The sequence below is a fragment of the Oryzias melastigma genome, linkage group LG13 (assembly GCF_002922805.2).
Source record: "Oryzias melastigma strain HK-1 linkage group LG13, ASM292280v2, whole genome shotgun sequence".
NCBI classification, from domain to species: Eukaryota; Metazoa; Chordata; class Actinopteri; order Beloniformes; family Adrianichthyidae; genus Oryzias; species Oryzias melastigma.
In genome coordinates this window covers 14,661,136-14,678,554 of record NC_050524.1, presented here as the reverse complement: position 1 = coordinate 14,678,554, position 17,419 = coordinate 14,661,136, and the positions used below count along the sequence as shown (strand labels likewise).

General features: G+C 38.2%; 2 protein-coding genes across 2 annotated transcripts in view; one reads left to right on the top strand and one right to left on the bottom strand.

The window, feature by feature from the left end:
• Nucleotides 1–14,856, top strand: part of si:dkeyp-97b10.3 — a gene marked incomplete in the record, with an annotated part of 20,533 nt that extends 5,677 nt beyond the window's left edge. The window contains 15 exon segments of the mRNA XM_024277496.2: nucleotides 3,822–3,854; nucleotides 3,940–4,008; nucleotides 5,235–5,264; nucleotides 6,032–6,079; nucleotides 6,221–6,262; nucleotides 6,344–6,390; nucleotides 6,545–6,597; nucleotides 6,662–6,888; nucleotides 6,983–7,236; nucleotides 10,175–10,300; nucleotides 10,402–10,537; nucleotides 11,837–11,884; nucleotides 11,977–12,051; nucleotides 12,135–12,410; nucleotides 13,400–14,856. Coding sequence (XP_024133264.1) covers nucleotides 3,822–3,854; nucleotides 3,940–4,008; nucleotides 5,235–5,264; nucleotides 6,032–6,079; nucleotides 6,221–6,262; nucleotides 6,344–6,390; nucleotides 6,545–6,597; nucleotides 6,662–6,888; nucleotides 6,983–7,236; nucleotides 10,175–10,300; nucleotides 10,402–10,537; nucleotides 11,837–11,884; nucleotides 11,977–12,051; nucleotides 12,135–12,410; nucleotides 13,400–13,422 — 1,487 coding nt within the window.
• Nucleotides 14,857–16,799, bottom strand: il12a (interleukin 12a). Its single transcript, XM_036214960.1, has 7 exons — nucleotides 16,781–16,799; nucleotides 16,510–16,652; nucleotides 16,328–16,417; nucleotides 15,938–15,979; nucleotides 15,711–15,854; nucleotides 15,549–15,590; nucleotides 14,857–15,405 (listed from the first exon to the last, which is right to left on the bottom strand). The coding sequence occupies exons 1-7, from the start codon at nucleotides 16,797–16,799 to the stop codon at nucleotides 15,268–15,270; spliced, it is 618 nt and encodes a 205-aa protein (XP_036070853.1). The 3' UTR covers nucleotides 14,857–15,267.
• Nucleotides 16,800–17,419: the final 620 nt, after the last annotated feature.

Below are 17,419 nucleotides of genomic sequence, written 5' to 3'. Positions count from 1 at the left end.
TGTAGTTACACTTATTAGCCGATATGCTTTACCAGTTTGGATGGGCGGTACAGTTTTTTTAATTGTTGTTGTGGTGACGTTGTACTTCGAGCTTTTCCCAGAGTCTCTCATGTTTACCTTTAAACGTCTGGTTAATAACGGGAAAGGTTTCTCCTTGGGAATGCTGCGTCCATGCTGGGGCTTCTCTGAAACTGCATCTATAATTTGTGTAGCCATAGTTCTGTGGATGGTGTCTGCCTATCAGTTGTTGGTGTTAATTGGTTAATTATAAGTGTGTATCTTTTTATATAACTTGATTCAATACACTACATTGTCCACAAAAAGATACATAAAAGATAAAACTAACTTTATGAATATACAAGACAGTCCAATTATTTGTCTTAAATTGATTCAATCTAGATATTAATTATTCATTTGGCATTTAAAACTATAAAATAGCTTTTAACAGAGAAGCTTTCTGCTACTTTATGTGATAAGTGACAAACACAAAATGTCTTTGATATAAACACCTTCAAACATTCAAACCTGGCATTTTGAGTCTTTAAAACTTTTTTGTGGTTAAAAAAATGTAATTAATTTATTCATAAGATGGAGAATCAGGACCAGTTTACAATAAAAAAAACTACGACTTCAAGTCTTGTAAATTTACAAGAAAATGGTTGTATATTTATGACTTAAAAATTATTGGCAAAATTTGTGCCTTTTTCTCTTGTAAATTTACGTGTCTTAAAAAAATAATTAACGACAAAACAAGTTGTACATTTTTAAGAATGTAATAAATAATGAGGAAAAAAAGGCAAATTTATAGGGGAAAAAGAAGTAAATTTACGAGAAAAAAAAATCGTAAATTAATGAGGAAAAAGTCGGAAATTAATGAGAAAAAAGTAATAAATTTACGAGAAAAAAATTCGTAAATTAATGAGGAAAGAAGTTATACATTTACAAGAAAAAAAGTCGGAAATTAATGAGAAAAAAGTAACCACAGGCGGCCATGGTGCAGTGGTAGGGCGGTCGACTCCTGATCAGAAGTGAGCGGGTTCGATTCCGCCTTGCCCGCCCATGTGTCGAAGTGTCCTTGGGCAAGACACTGAACCCCGAATTGCCTCTGGTGGGAGGTTGGCACCAGTGTTCGGCAGCGGAGCCACCACCAGTGTGTGAATGTGTGTGTGAATGGGTGAATGGGTCTGTGACTGTGAAGCGCTTTGGGCCCTCGAAGGAGGGTAGAAAGCGCTATACAAGTATACGCCATTTACCATTTAATAAATTTACGAGAAAAAAAGTCTTAAATTAATGAGGAAAAAAAGTCATACATTTCTGAAAAAAATATCCATAAAATTACCAAGAAAAAGCATCAAAGTTGTCCTTTTATCAGAGTTGTGCTTGGAAGATGAGACGTGAAGTTAGGGCTGGGCAAAATTTAATTTTTTATATGTGACATAATATAGTTTTTTTCCATATCATGTGATAATTATGTTTGTCACAATATAAACCAAATAACAATATTGGTCAAATTTGAATCCTCTGTGGTTCTGTGTAGTGATCAGCATGTTATTTATCTTTAAATATTTATTTCCTGTCACACTTTAAATACAATAGATACACTGAAGGAACTTGATGCTTCTGTTTTTTGTTTGTTTTGTTTTCAGAAAACTAAGAAAAGGTATAGCATTTTTTGAAGTTTTATTTCTGGATTGGTTTCAAAAACCCACAAATTCTAAACCTTTTCGCGACTCAAAATAAAATCATTATTAGTGTAGCTGGCTTTTCGAGGTTCAGTGTTGGTTATGCAGTTTCATATGTGAAAAATCTGCCACTTTATTTTTCTCTTTTCATTCTCATATGCAGAAGTCCATTGGTCGCCTGCTTCATGTAGCCTAGCTGTCATGCACAAGGAGAAATGCACAAAGGGGAGTGAAAAGTGTTACACAAGTCCCCTCCACTAAATGAAATGTCCCGGTTCAACACAAAACAACAAAGACGAATGAAAATAAGTGTTACTTTAGTATAGGAACATTAAAAATACCAAAAACTAGGGCTCTTCGGACAGAAGCATCACAGACTTGGAGGAGATTTGTCTTTCATGGAGGAAGAAATAAGTGGAAGTGGACAGCTGCAGAGATTCTGCAAACCACCCATCAATGAATAAGCATTAATAAACTGTAAATGAAACAAAGGAGCTTCCAAACATCTTAAACGTTATCAATAAACATTCAGAATACCTGTTGAAATCCAAGACGCCTTGATCAAAACTAGTTTAGTCAGGCTGCTCTGGTGCCGCACAATGACGTTCACTTGCTTTACTGCATATTAACTTTGACTTTGAGTCTAATACATTTTCAAGATTTGAAGTTGATAATTTACAACTTAAAATCTTGTAATATTCCTTTTGTTTCTGGCCCTTATTCTCAGTTGTATTTTCAGGTATTGTTTGAAGTGCTGTGAAAAAAGTGTTTTGCAATGTTTAGTGCACACAGTCCTCCTTGTGGTTCACCTTCAGCCAGTAGCAAATCTCACCCGCTCGTGATTGGACGTCTCTTTGTTTACATCACATGCACATAAAAGGGAAAAGACAGTAGAGCACGCAACAGGAAGAGAAACTGACAAATTATGCTAGAAACTATTTATATCCTGATCAATTTTTGTTCTTTTTTTTTACCAACAGAATCTTTCAGTATCAGTGTTTTTTAACTGGTACTGCTGTTACTTTTATAACTAGATCAATTTGTCGATGTATCCTTTACATCTCTGCTTATCTTAATTAAAATTTTTGACTTTAGGGGTGTGTCAATAAAGTTTTGTGCATTACTTACATGATTTGGTAAAGCTAAAGTTTGTATTGTGTCCAAATGACTTCCCCAGGATTTGTCTAATTAAAATTAATATTAGGTAATTTATTATATTTATTAAACAAACTTAAAAAAAGGTAAATGTTGGAAAAAAGTCAGCAGCTTTCTGGCATTTGTGGTGCTTCTAGGTTTGACCAGCAGGGGTCAGTCTTCACCCATCAACCCTTCCAAAGCAGAGCAGAGCTCTGTGTGGGTGCACATGCAGAGAAGCACATTCACAGAGATGGATGAAGATGGTGTTGCGGGCGGAGAGGCGATGGCAGCATCTGCTTGTTAGTTTAAGATAAAACTCTGCGGGCCCGAAAAGACGCCTCCATCCATTAGCCAGTCCAGACACTCAGCCAGATGGCCCGGCCCGTGGACATTCTTCCAAAGCTGCTGGGAGAGGGAGAGGCTCCTCCGGATTCATTTATTTGTGTAAAATGTGCCAGTGTTGTGGCACGCCGCTCATCACAGGCTTCTTCAAACACTGCAGGTCCACTGTGAATGTAGATCCAACAATCCAAAGTCTGCTTTTGTATTCAAGTTGGGTCTGGGTTTTTTTTTTCTTTTCTTTGACTGGTACAAAAAAATTCGAGGAACTAAAAAAACCTAGAACTAAAGCAGAACTAGGTTTTAGAGGGGCTGGCACATCTTTGTTTCCTGTAACCTTGTAGACACATTAGTCACATAAAAAAATGAGTTAAGTGTGAAAAGAAGTTCAGTTTCTGTGTGAAAAAAAAAACTATGAAGAAGCAACGTGAGAGGATTCCCCTCTTTAGTGGTCATTTTCTAAAACTGTATTTACGATAACCCCTAAATATCTTCCTCTAACGATTTATCTGTTGGATTAAAGTTCAATAAGCACATTAGTACTGGTGATGGATTGACTAGGGACACCGTTTACTTTCCTTGAGTAATAGGAATGCATTAAGCTGCTGTCAGTATATTTTAGATGTTAAATTCATTGCTCTCATATGTCAAATCATTTTGCAGATAACCTGTCAGAAAGTGACAGCAGCAGTTCAGGTGAGCACATTTACCAACCAGGTAAATCCTTCTTTATTTCCACGCTTGTTTCAGTTCAGGTGTGATATATGGATTTATTAAACAGACAACCCCGGTACGAGCACTGACGACAGCGCAGAGGAAGACGAGGAGGAGGAAGAGGAGGAGGGTTTTGGTGAGAGAAGATCCTTGAAATGCTTCATATTGACTCTGGTTGTAAAAATCTTTGACAGTAAAGGAAATCAAACAAGAAGAGGAACAGGAAAGGGCTCCAAGGAGTTTAAAACCAAAAATATTTTTCCGTCTGCTCCTGATTCACCACTATTTGAATAAAGAAATTCCCCAAAACGCAGTTTTAATCTTAATTTTTTTATATATGTCCTCCTTTATGAGAAAATGCTACATGACCACGTTAAAAAGACGATTTTCATTATTTTACGTTTTAATTGTAAACAAATACTTTTTGATTAAGAACTTTATATATAATGTTGTATCTTGAAGTGCTTGACAAGAACCCGTGTGAAAATGAGAACATATGCCCACACACTTTAGCTGCTTTTTAAAATTCTCCTCTGTAGATGAATTTCAATGATGCTCTCACTAGAAGGCATAAACCTTCAGATCTGCATCCACTATATCCAGCAGGCACGCAGAGCCAGAATCTTCCATGACTGCCTGCTAGCAGCTTTTCAGCCCGCCTGCTCTCACTGATCCAACTCTCCCAGTGCGACCTCAGAAGCGATTTAAGCGTTAAATCAAAGAAATGCCGCTTTTATCATCGTATTGATTCACAGCGCATTAAAAACAAACCTGCTGCTCTGCAGATCTCCATGCAGACACACAGCTGAGTCGCAGCTGGGTGAAGAGATGGAGAGAGATTCAGCGGCAAATTGTTGTATAAAGGGCAGAGACTAAGTTTTATTTAATATACAACTGGGAATATTGAATAGTTTTCTTATCTTAATACGAATTTTCACAAATATTCGGTGCTTTTGAAAATATATTATTTAACTTTTAGCTATTTTAAGATAATTCAATTCAAACAAATGAGACAAAAATTGTATATTAAAGTTATTTAGTCTTTTTTTCTTTATTTTTATTCTTTTTTAAATATTTTTGTTGAAAAATAACATCATTTATTCTTTTATCAATTTTTAAATGTGAAGTTTTGATTCTGTCTGGTTTGTGAAGATGCAGGTATTCTGCATGTTTGCTTATTGGAAGTCTAAAAACATGAATTCAGTTTAAAGCCAATAATTAAACCATTGCTTACAGTTAATCTGCCCTTAAGAAGCATTTATTTTTCCTGTTATCAGTGTTTCAAAGTGTTTTTAGTTTAAAAGTATTTACAAATACTGATATTTTAATTTCTTAATTCCTTTTTAAAACCTTTGCTTATAGGTTGTGAAGATGTAAATGGAGAAGAAACAGGTGAGTACTGTTTCCTTTATTAACCAGATGTTTGAGTAAAAGACAAAAGTCTCTTTATTTTCCAAACATCTTGTTGTAAAATCAAGGAAAATTCTATTCAAAAACATGTTTTTCTTGCTTTTAAAGTCAGAATTGAAAAAACTTGGTGTTAGTATGAATTGGAAATCCTTCAGTTTTTCTCTGACGTCACGCGGTCCTCACAGTATCCTCCCTCCTGACTGAACTTTTGAATTTGGTTTAGATTTATGAGGCTTTTCAATGCCGCCCACAAATTGTTCCGTGGTGTTGAGGTCACTGCTTCCTGATAGTTCCAATCTGAATTTTTTATGGAAGTTGAAGAAGTTGTTGGTTTTGTTTTCATTTTATTTTTTCCATACTATTTTGATACTGTTTTATGGTATATATATATATATATATATACATTTTCTGTTTCTTTTAATTTTCTTGGGGTGTCATGTTAGGCCGGTCGGGTTGAAGGTCTCCTGTGAGATGTTACTTCAGTAAATTTCTATTAGACTGTCAAAATATATCAAAACGATCCAGCATTCATTAAATCTTCCAAAATAAAACAAACATTTTTGATCTTCTGATTGAAAAACAACTAGAGAAACTTCATATAAAAAAAGAAATCATAACAATGACCTAACTTAGTTATCAGAGATAAAGAAAAAAAAAGTTATGTGTTGTTCAAATTCTCTAATTGAGTTTGTGTAGGAGTGCCTTAAAACAAGGCGAAAGATTCAACGTCTCATTCCTTTTCTCTACAGAAAACCAACAGGCCAATGCAGAGGAGTCTGGAAGCAGTGAGTTACACGGTTAGAAGTATTAGCCGTACTAAACTCTGTATCTTAAAAGCAGTCATGCAGCATTGGTATATGTAATGTATTACACTTTAATATCTTTTTGGTTTAAAAAACTTAAATCTTAAGGTCAGAGTTTGTGATTTTGTCCCGCAGGAGCAGCAGGTGTTCTTCACACAGAGGCTCTGAATGGGAAAGGTGAGTATTTTTATGAACAAATCTTACAGTTATGGAGAACTGTTGATGACGTACTTTCTTTTTTTGTGTGTGTTTTGACAGAGGCCAGCTACAAATTATACTGTGAAAAATGTAAAGCCATCCAGAAGGTAAGCTCAAACGTGTCTTACCTTGTAAAAAGTGCTTTTTGAATTGTTTTATCCCCCATTTATTTAGCAGTAAGTCTTTGTAGAACAGCTTGAATGTACTGTAAACAATTTGTGGGGTTAAACCAGTCAAAATAAGTGTGTGCACTTTTGACAGACCCGTGGAAGCGAGCTTGTTACCCCCCGCCGGTTGTCAAGGGGACGGCTGCAGTAAGTGTGACATAGATCTGCGCTGATGAATGCACAGCATCTGTGACTCGGTGGGGTGTTTCAGGGTGCAGCTGGAAGCAGACGTCTCGTGCGAGTGCTCCGTCACCGGCCTGGTTTTTGAAGCAACCGAGCGGGTTCTGGTGCAATACTCCATCTTGTCGTGGTCGAAGTTCGCTGGGTTCCTGGAGAATTCCTGGAAATTTGCCGGACCCATCTTCAATGTGGAAACTGTGAATAAAAGCGCGAGTGTGCTCAAGTCCATCCAGTTCCCTCACTGCGTTTGCCTGGCTCGTAAGTCCAACAGAGGGTCCTCAGACGTTTCTCTCTTCAACAGACGTTTTCAATCTGTAAACAGCTCCGTAAGGATCCTTTGCTCTCCTTAAAGATCCAGAAAATGAGATGACCTTTGGCGTCCTGCACATAAAGGGAAAGCGTCCATGCATTGAGCCAACCGTCGACCACTCAGGCAGCCATGTTAAGTGGAATGTGACGTCCCTATCCCCCGTGGGTCCCATCATTCGGACCACTCAGCCTGTGGACCGCCATGGAGTGGTCCTGGTTTACAAACAGCTTGGCAGTTCTCCTCACAACTACAGCTTCCACATATACCTGGCCGCGAACAGCACATCCGACATTAAGGTGAGGACTGGGGAATGTGAGCTAAACCTCTTTGGAAAAAAAAGGTCTAATGGCTGAATGATCCGTGTCCAAAAAATGGAAGCTCTCAATGTTATTTGAAACGCTAACGTTTCACTGTCCTGTTTTGTTTGTACAACAGGCTAAGGACACACAAAGAACTAAGGGTGGAGTCATAAAAAAATCAATTCATCGTTTTGAATCGATCTAAGCTTAATAGATCAATAACCGATCCATGAAAGTAGACATTGATCTAACGCATTATGCTAAAGTCCACTAGCTTGATGCTAACATATAATGGGATTTTCAAAAATGCAAAGTACTATTTTTTCAAAAACTAAACAGTGAAAGTACACAAGTCTTAGTGAGGTAATAGAGGGTGACGTGTAGAACAAGGATATAGTGTCCAATGCCTGGAATTATGGATCAAAATCGTTTTAGTCACATTCAAAAATGGCTATTTTGACTTATTTCTCGTCAAAAATGCAAAGTTTAAGTACTATTTTTTTCAAAAACTATACAGTAAAACTACACAAGTCTTTGTGAGGTAATAGAGGGTGACGTGTAGAACAAGGATATAGTGTCCAATGCCTGGAATTATGGATCAAAATCGTTTTATTCAAATTCAAAAATGGCTATTTTGACTTATTTCTCGTCAAAAATGCAAAGTTTAAAGACATTTTTTTCAAAAACTATACAGTAAAAGTACACAAGTCTTTGTGAGGTAATAGAGGGTGACCTGTAGAACAAGCATATAGTATCCAAGCCCTGGAATTATGGACCAAAATCTATTTATTTACATTCAAAGATGACCATCGTAACATATTTCTCGTCAAAAATGCAAAGTTTAACTACTATTTTTTCAAAAACTATACAGTGACAGTACAAAAGTCTCCCTGAGGTAATAGAGGGTGACCTGTAGAACAAGCATTTTCTGTTTAAGGCCTGGAATTATGGACTAATTTATTTTTTAAATGACTTTATTTAACTTCATTATTGAAAACTCTAAACATTTCTTTTTAGAAAGGACATAATAAATAACAGATTATTAGTACAAATATGCACTGATAGACGTAGTTTTGTTATCGAATTTTATATCTCTTTTTCATTTTACTCCGAGCACATCTGACGTTCTAATGCTCCAACAGAAAGCTCTTCCACCGAGTTTCATGCTCTGCCGTAAACTGTGTAATACGGGCGCATGACTTTTTTGTAGCGCGGCTGGCTTGACCGCAGCTGAGCGAACAGCGGCTCACTTGACCGCAGTTGTTTTCCGTCTGTTCTTCTGTTGCTGCACTAATCCCATCCATTCGCGGAGAAAGGTTCCACATGCAGCTTTCCTCGTGTGACACGCCGCTGGACTGCATTGCCGGTTGATTTTCAAAATAAAAGATTTCTGACTCAAAAAAAAAAAAAGTCCCTAAATTCTTCCGCGGCCCGGTGGCAATGGGTCTGCGGCCCGGTACCGGTCCGCGGCCCGGTGGTTGGGGACCTCTGGTCTAAAGCATCGTGTTTGTACTTCCTTCTTCTGGAATAAGGTGTGATGCTAAAGTGTGATCGCCACCTAGTGGTCAAACTGAAACGCCCTCCAGGAGATGCAGAACAATTGTTGGAGCTTCTCCGTTTGAAAATCCATGTAACACTGTGTTGTTAGCAATCTCATTATAATTTCACTAATACATTTTACAGTATGTGTACTGTATCAGATTAATATGAAAGTCTTTAAAACATGTACTTAGAATATTACTGTATTTCTAAATAAATGTGTCTAAATGTGTAAACAGTGTAAACTCAAACTTGAATTGAATTGGTTTGAAATGAGTGGATCAAAACAATAGAAAAAAATTCTACAAACACAGATTCCAAAAGGAAAATAAATGTTCTTTCCTAAAGTAATGAATGTATTTATTGTCAATGATCATTTGAACAATGAAATGATCTACCAAAAGCAAGTTCCACAAGAAATTTTCTTGGGTATTTTCTTTTTCTTATTGGACTCTTATTCTGTTGAATCTAAACTAAATCTAAGACTAAAACAAAACATTCCGCTCATGAGACTGTCACCAATTTTGTCAAGACTTCAAAACTCCAGCAAAATGCCTCGTCTTTGAAATGAAGAGTGTAAATGAAAGTGATTCTTTCACTTTTAATTGCACTGACTTCCTCTTTTCCAGCCTGCAATCACTGGTATGACTGTCAGGTCTGGTGTGATTCTGGAAGCAGGTTAGCCTACATAGTTTTAGGGACAGCCTCAAGGTGGTCACTGGGTAACCCTTTCCCCATCGAGTTCCAGATAGGAAGTACCTGCTGGACCCAAAAAGCTGAAATCCCATGGAGTTCTATAGAGAAATAAACAGCTGTTTGTCAGAATAACCATTCTTGCTTTGATACCTTATCTTAGCATCTATAGTGTAAGTTATTCAAGCTATAAACCTACCAATCAGACGCCTCAAAAGAATGTGGCTTCACTTAGAAGGTTAAAAAAATTTGATTGACAGCTCACTTTCAAGTGGAAGGGGTGTGGCCTTCCAACAAGCTCACGCCTAATTGGTGAGAGCAGTTGCCATAGAGATGTGGACTCAGACCGGACCAATCACTGCTTACTGATGAATTCTGGTTCCAACATGGCGACGTCTGATTGCGGTAATATGGCGACTTCTTTTGGAACTTCTCATATACAGTGAACTGTAAACCCGGCAGCGCTATGATCACTGTCTGATAGCAGATGAGTGGACTTTAAAGGAAGCAGTCAACACTCACCACATGCTGGAAGTCTCCAGACAGAAAGGTGACTTCCTAAGGATGCAGTAGGGAATTTTAATATTTTTGCGCTTTGAACTTTGAACTCTTGACTCATCCCTTCCTCAGTTTGCTCCTTTTATCTCCTGGTATTGCAAACAGACTGACTCAACTCTGCTTCCTCCATCTCTGTGTGAATCAGGATATAAGCAAACAGGTGCAGGCTTGCAAAAATCGCTACATCAAGATAGACAAGCCCCCCACGTGTAAACTGGACGAAGGGACGTATCGTCTCCTGAGCGAGCCGGAGGGGGAGATCAAACCTCAGGTGTGTCTTTTTCCCATTTCATCTCCATTGTTGTTGATACGGAAACTCGAGGTGCTCTTGCGTTTGTTTAAAAACACTTTTTTTTTTTTGTCTCGATGCAGGAGTTGAACTTCACTGTTGCAGTGACCAAGATGAAGGGCTACTTTGAAGCTTTCTTTGAACAGCCGCCTCCTTTTAAATTGGAGCTGATAGAAGCTAACACACAGGAGCTTGTGTGGTCTGCGACCATCAGAGAAGGTACCAGCACGGTCAACCTGGTATTTCTGATTAGTCTCCGCTTGGCTTCCAGAACTGCTGGACCGGGCAGGGATCAGCTTTCTTTTCTCAGCACGCGTATGTCCTTGTCGGTCAAGCTGTAGTCTGTCAAAGCCTCTTCTGCTACCTTGACACAACTTTTGAGAAAATCTACAAAAGAAGACAGCTTTGAAAATGCCCTAAATATCAGTGATGGCAAAGCACGAATCTCCTTTTATCTCTGCGGGTTTCTGTAAGTCAAGCTGACAGAGAATAGGACAGAACGGTCAAATACTGTCTGTGGTTTCTTTCATTACTAATGAATGAACCACACTGACATGCCTGATCTTGACTGATCTCTGAGGCTCAGCAGGGATGGATCTGAATGCTGCTTGGAGACCAATTAGGAATACCTTGTTGGACTTTGTCAACTGTAAATATGAGCGCTGTTTGGGTGTTTCCAACATCAAATTTAGCTAGAGATAGGATCTTATGTACCAGTATTAATATTTGTAATCCTACTTGTTAAAAAACAACTGTACAGAAATGCTGGATGTATTTTGTTTTTGTACAAGTAAACTAAAAGCAGCCAGTAGAGGGCAGCAGTAAAGATAGCAGAAGTTGTATAATATTGTAAGCCTCATTTCCACTGAGCGGTCCGGTCTGGTAAGGAGTAGTATGATACGGTCCAGTTAATTCTAGCGAGCTTTTCCACTCAGTTAAGCCTCGCTTCCACTGAGCGGTTTGTTTTCACACCGCATGACTGGCGTACACTGCTACCATGTCATTGTCATGCATGGGTATTGGCAACCTGCCTAGGGCGCCATCTGCTGGATGGGAAACGTGATTAGGATACACATTTTTTTTTTTTTACAGTTAGACACGCCACTCATTTAGTGTAAAATGCAAAAAAATGTAGTAATTAAAAACATTAATAAATAACTCAAAGGTTGGACATAATCAATATTTTATGCCTGGTGCTGGACCCCTCCTTACCTGGTGCAGACGCTGTCTAAGCTAGGTGGGGGCTTCTTAAAAAAAGGCATGTCATTTCATCTCTGTTGTAAATATGTCTTTAGTGATCAGAAACTGAAATACAATTTTAGTTGATCAAACAAAATTTAACAAAAACCACAAAGCTTCTTCTTTTTTTTTTTTTTTAGCACTAATGAAGTATTCATACTTTTGATTTTTAGCAGATGAGGTGTCGGGATGTTTTAATCCCGTACATACAGTATATCATTTTTTTAAATACCTGTTTTTCCTGTCAGAGGCTTCATGTCGGCTCTTTTCTCCTCTCAGGTGACTGTGTAGAGGACACTAAAAAGAAGCCAAGGAAGCGGACTTACTGTATGTATCCTATTTTGAGTCAGACTGACGCTTTCCGCCGTCATTTTGGCTTCATCGAGTTGACTGATGGTGTTATGATCTCCTTCATTCAGCAGACAGAAAGAGGAGCAGCAGCCCATCAGAAGAAGAGGGATACCTTAAAAGACCTCGATGGAGAGATGAGTCAGGTGATGTTTTTTTTTTTTTCTCCTATGGCAGGTCCATCTAGCATCCAACTGAAACCTTCACTCCTGTTGTTCTGCTCCTTCAGATGGGGTTAAACAGTACCAGAGCCTGTCGGAGAAGCAGCTGCTGCTGGTGGCCAATCAGCTCGGGAAGGAGTGGAAACAGGTGGCCATCCTTCTGGACTGGACCTCTAAAGAGCTGGACGACATCCAGGCAGCAGAGAAGGATGTGGGGATGCAGAAGCTGAAGATGCTGGTGGGGTGGAAGAGCAAAAGAAAGCCTGGAGAAGCTACAGCCTACAACCTGTGGAATAGCATTAAAGACCTAGTCTTACCTAATGAGCTCTATCAGAAACTGCGAGGTAAACACAATACACATGAATATAGCCCTAAACATGAATAGAATCAATTTATGTTTAATATTAAAAGCAGTTCTAAAGGAATGACAAGTATTGAGTGTTAAAAACTAAAAACTAGTGGTAATTCAGATAATCAGCTGCTATTATTATTGTAATTATTTTTAAATGTGGAGCACATGATGCTGCCTTGGTCAACTCAAGAAACCCCAAACCATGACACTGCCTCCCCATGGACAGCTGTATGTTTGGTATTTTGCCACTCTGAAAGAGGAAGCTGAGAAAAGTTTCTCTTTGTTTTGAAATATCAGTCACAGCTTCGTTTTGTCCAGTTTCATTTTCCTAGCCGATTTGGGGAAAAAAAGGTCCCTAAAAAAACATGCCGCCGCTCACACCCTGCTGTGAGAAAAACATTATAGCTCTCAGGTTGTGGATTACCTGCAGAATTTTCCCTCATGGCTGAAAAAGTTTGGTTTTAGTCTCGTCCAAGCAGCTTTCATTCGTCCCGGGATACTCCTGGGCTCTTTCTGGTGAACTCCAAGCAGGTTTTCTGCTTTGAAGACATCAATAACCAGAAGCTTTCTGGTAAACAATTTCCTATAAAATGTAAACAAATAGAAATTTGAAGCCCTGCAGCCTCATCATGTTGGAGAATTTTTACTACACATTTTAAATATATATTTCAAATATGGCTCTGAGCTGAACTAGTTCCATGGTATTTGTCATTGAGCATGTACAAATTGTTAAGTATACTTTCTAATTTGAGTTTAAAATCCTGTAAACTGTTGTCCCCAACCTCCAGAACTGCTCTATGGGCCAGTAAGTCCTGGACTGCATTGAAAAAAATTACGTTAATCGCATTAATGGTTGAAAAGATACAGTATGCAGGTGTTAAAGGGTTTATTAACATTTTTTTTTTGTATTTTCTAAGTAAAGCAGCAGGTTGTATAAATTACCTCCAATTGACTGCATCCTTTTTTCTCGTCTGTTTTCAGAAATGGACAGCCGAATAGAATAGTGAACGCCCATGGACTCCATGAACTGCTGCTTAGCTGTTGCCTGATCAAAAAAAGGCGACAGACTTCAAGAGTGCTGCAAAGCAGAGCCCACCTGTGGACCAAACATCCTTTTTTCTCTCTTTTGTTTAAACTTTGAATGAATGAAGAGTTTTTCAGGGAAAGAAAACACAACCAACTTAACGTTTTACATTCCAATCATGTTAAAATGAAGTGTTTCGTTTCTGTAACAACTACAGAATAGAGATGCGTGCGTTACGGTACCTTTGTGTAACCAGGTTCAAAAGCAGAGACCTCTGGAAGACGGAGGTCATTCCAAATACTCGGTAGCTAATTGTGTAGCCAATTGTGGGTACAGATCCTGCAACAGGAAAATTTCCAATCTGGAAATATTATTTTGATTTTGGAGAAATTTTATCAAAATGAAAAAAAAAGTCATAATTTTTCTAATACAGACTGAATTATGGAACTATTTTATGTCTGACAAATATGTTTATTTGTAAAATGTTACAAGTGCACATCTTTTTATATAGCAATCCATTTTTTTACATCAGTAGTTTATTTTTTTAAATGTTTTTGTGTGCACACATGTTTTGTTTTATACTTTTGTAAAAGCTGCAAAAGGTTCAAATGAGTTTTTCATGTTTTGACTTGAATCAGGAAGTGCTTCCTGCTCCTCTGCCATCACTATGATGCACAAGTCTAGTTTGCAAACTATAATCATGCACATTGTAGAGTAAAGTGAAAATAAAGTTAGCTTCTGTTGAAGTAAAATGCATCTAAAATTTGAAATTGTCACATTTTTCGATAAACATTTTTTAGTGACAGATGCACTAAGAAACAAACGTAAATGTAAATCTTCTAAAACCACTAATTCGTAGTTTGGGATCTTCCAAACAAAACTCAGGATTTATTATTATTTTATTATTCCAGTTTTCTTAAAGCAATGAAGAAAAAAACGAATAGAATATCAAATCTCTGTTTTGTGTTCATTTACCCAACAAAGGGAAGTTAGAACTCTGCAAAAAAGAAATGAATAAATGCAATGCTTTAGCAAAAACTTGCAGGGACTGTTTTACATTTGACTCCAGAATGATCCCTATTTGACATTTAACGTCACTCATTTTGTGGGATTTGGCTATTTTTGTGCCTTTTATGTTTTGTTTTGTTTGTAGAACCCCTTTGGCATTATAATAATCAGGGAAAAGACTGCACTCAAAGGTTGCTATACATTTTGTTTTACATCATCTTGGATGTTTTGCTCTGTCTAATGTTTTCCTGATGAATTTTATTTTTTTCTCGTTCTCATCTAGAGGTGCTACAACCTTACTTGTCCCAGCTATTCTTAAACGAGTCGGTTGTGTGCAGCATTGTTTATACGTTGTTCATCAAATTCATCTTTTCCCAGGAAACAAATAAACATTTCTACAACTGAATCAGTTTTTTCTGCACTGTATTTAATACAAACGTGACGTTCTGAACATCTGAACAACATTACAGCCCAATTACTATAATTGGATTTGCATCAGTTTCCCAAAAGAAAACAAAACTTTAGGTCACAAAAACAAAAGTTTTCATAAAAGCTCATAAATAACACTGTAGACCATCCAATAAATACATTCATAAATAGATTTTAAATAAATAAATAAATAGTACTTTTAAGCAACTATTCAAATACATTCATCGACAGATGTTGGTCAGCTGGAGTTCTGACGGAGCAGCAGATACTTTTGCAGCTTGGTCGGTGTAAAGTACCACACAGTAAGTAGTTGTCGTAGTAGTTGTACAGCTTAGTTAAATTTGGGGGTTGCAGTGCTGATGGTGTCAGAAGCTTTGTTCTGGAGGCTTTACTTCCGGTGGTCTCCGGAGGAGATGTAGCCCAGGGCTCGGTTGATGGTGATGGAGCGCACGTGCAGCCCTTTCATCATCTTGCACATCTTCTGACGGTTTTTGAAAGAGTCGTTTGGCCACAGATTCGTAGAATCCTGTTGGGAAAAGAGCAAGAAAAAAAACTAAATTTTACAAGAAAAAGTCCCAATTAAAAACAAAACAAAACATGTCGTTCTAGGAATTATGATAAATAGTTTGAGAGACTCAAATGTGAAACAAAAGAAGAATAGAAAACTACCTCCATGGAGCTGATGTCCCCATTCGCTGTCAGGGAACAGCCCTGTGCAATCCAAGAGAAGACTCAGTCAGCCTACTTCCATATTTTCTTTCCCAGAAGATTCTCTGTACATGACTGCTTTCATTCTCACTATCATAATGACTAAGCCAAACAAAAACTCACCCTCCTCAGTTCCTGTATTATTGTCAGAGTGTGCCTCAAAGGAGGAATCTCGATCTCGGGCCGGGAGAGGTCAGATTTGAGGTAGGACTGCATAGCTGCATCGTAGAAGGCCAAGTCTTTCATGATGTTCCTCATGCATTCACTCTGTGGGAACAAACCCATCCCAGATATTAGTTTGTTTGAAGGACAGGCTGAAGAATGACCTTTTTTTGGAGAAATCTACTCACCTCACTGAAAGAGGAATTTCTTTGCATCCAGCAGTTGGAGTTCTGCATGGAGGAAGAAGTTTGTTGTTAGATGAAAACATATTATTGATTTTTTTTTTTGCCTCCAGTTTCCTAATTTTGCATGTATTTGACATACTAGAAAAGAAAACCATAGGAGTCCCATTATTTATCACACATCTATATATTTTTTTGCACATATGACCAATCTCCTGGGGGAGCAGTGGGCTGTAGACCCCCCATCTAACCCGTTAGTGTTGAGCATTGAGCACCAATTTTAAAGCAGTGACTCGGATTCGAACTCACGACCTTCCAGTCTTAGGGTGGACACGCTTCCACAAGCCCACTGATCTAATTTATGTATTTTTTTCTCACCAAAACAGATAAACTCACCTCAGTCGGATTAGGTGCGCATGCGTACACCGTTTCAGCGCTCCTCAACGTCACGTCACTGAATGGGATCATTCCATGACATAAATCCTCCTGTGGCACATATATATAAAAAAAAATCTTAACTTTTTTTTTCTTTTTAGGGACAAACCAGCAACTCTTCATTATGGCAAGAGATCACTCACGATGAAGTTGCCCCTGGTGCTGAACAGAAGGTCCTTGAAGAGCGCTGCGCACTGCTGGTCTCTGCCTGCGCCCGGAGCGCGCACTGGCACCGCCGTGGATGTGCGCCAGCTCCACGTGAGCAGCAGCGCACAGCTGGTGAAGTCTGCATGACAGGAAAGACAGTCACATCTAGTTCATTAAAAAAAAAACATATATAATTATTTGTAAGATCCCTTTTGTCCAGGCTGAAGCAGAGCTGCTAAATACAACTCTACGGACTCTCTTACTTACAAGTGAGAAATGTCGCCATGTATCTGAGTGGATGAGGGAGCTTTGAACGTCTGGTGAAGCAGCAGCAGTTGTATTGCTAGCTGCCCTCCTATCTAAGGAATTTATAGGCTCCATCTGGGGGATTCCCTCCCAGATTTTGGAGGAGTGCCAGCAAAAAGAAAACTAAAACGTCATATGTGTTTTCCGCCAAAACACAGAAACAAGGAAGTAGAAAACTCTTTGAATTAAGTGATGTAATTAGGTTAATCTTTGTTCAAGTCTTTTTTTTTTTACTCAAAGTGATCAAATTCAACATTTGAAGATAGTTATAGAAACAAATCTTCATTATTAAAACAGTAATATAAGAACAATTAAATTCACGACAAAGTGTCAAACAGATGTTTTGTTGTGGAGACCCCAAAGGAAGGAGGGCTTGTCCATTTGACTGTAGATGAAAACTGGACCAAGTGAGTGTGATGTCACCCATAGAAAATGCCTTACTTCTGGTTCCAACGAAATGATGTCTATTCAGTCGCCACTCTTCCACAATTCAGATGCCACCATTTGGAGCCAGATGATGTTCTCTGAATCAACGTTTCTATGGCAACTACTTACCAATCAGGAGTGCAGAAAAAAGCATGCTCTGGAGAATCTGTCAAT

Excerpts from the sequence above, each read along its gene's own strand:
- il12a (XM_036214960.1), bottom strand. Across the intron at positions 15,980-16,327 it reads GCGCACCTAATCCGACTGAG|AACTCCAACTGCTGGATGCA; the intron begins GTGAGTTTATCT and ends TCCTCCATGCAG. Across the intron at positions 15,406-15,548 it reads GGGACATCAGCTCCATGGAG|GATTCTACGAATCTGTGGCC; the intron begins GTAGTTTTCTAT and ends TTTTCCCAACAG.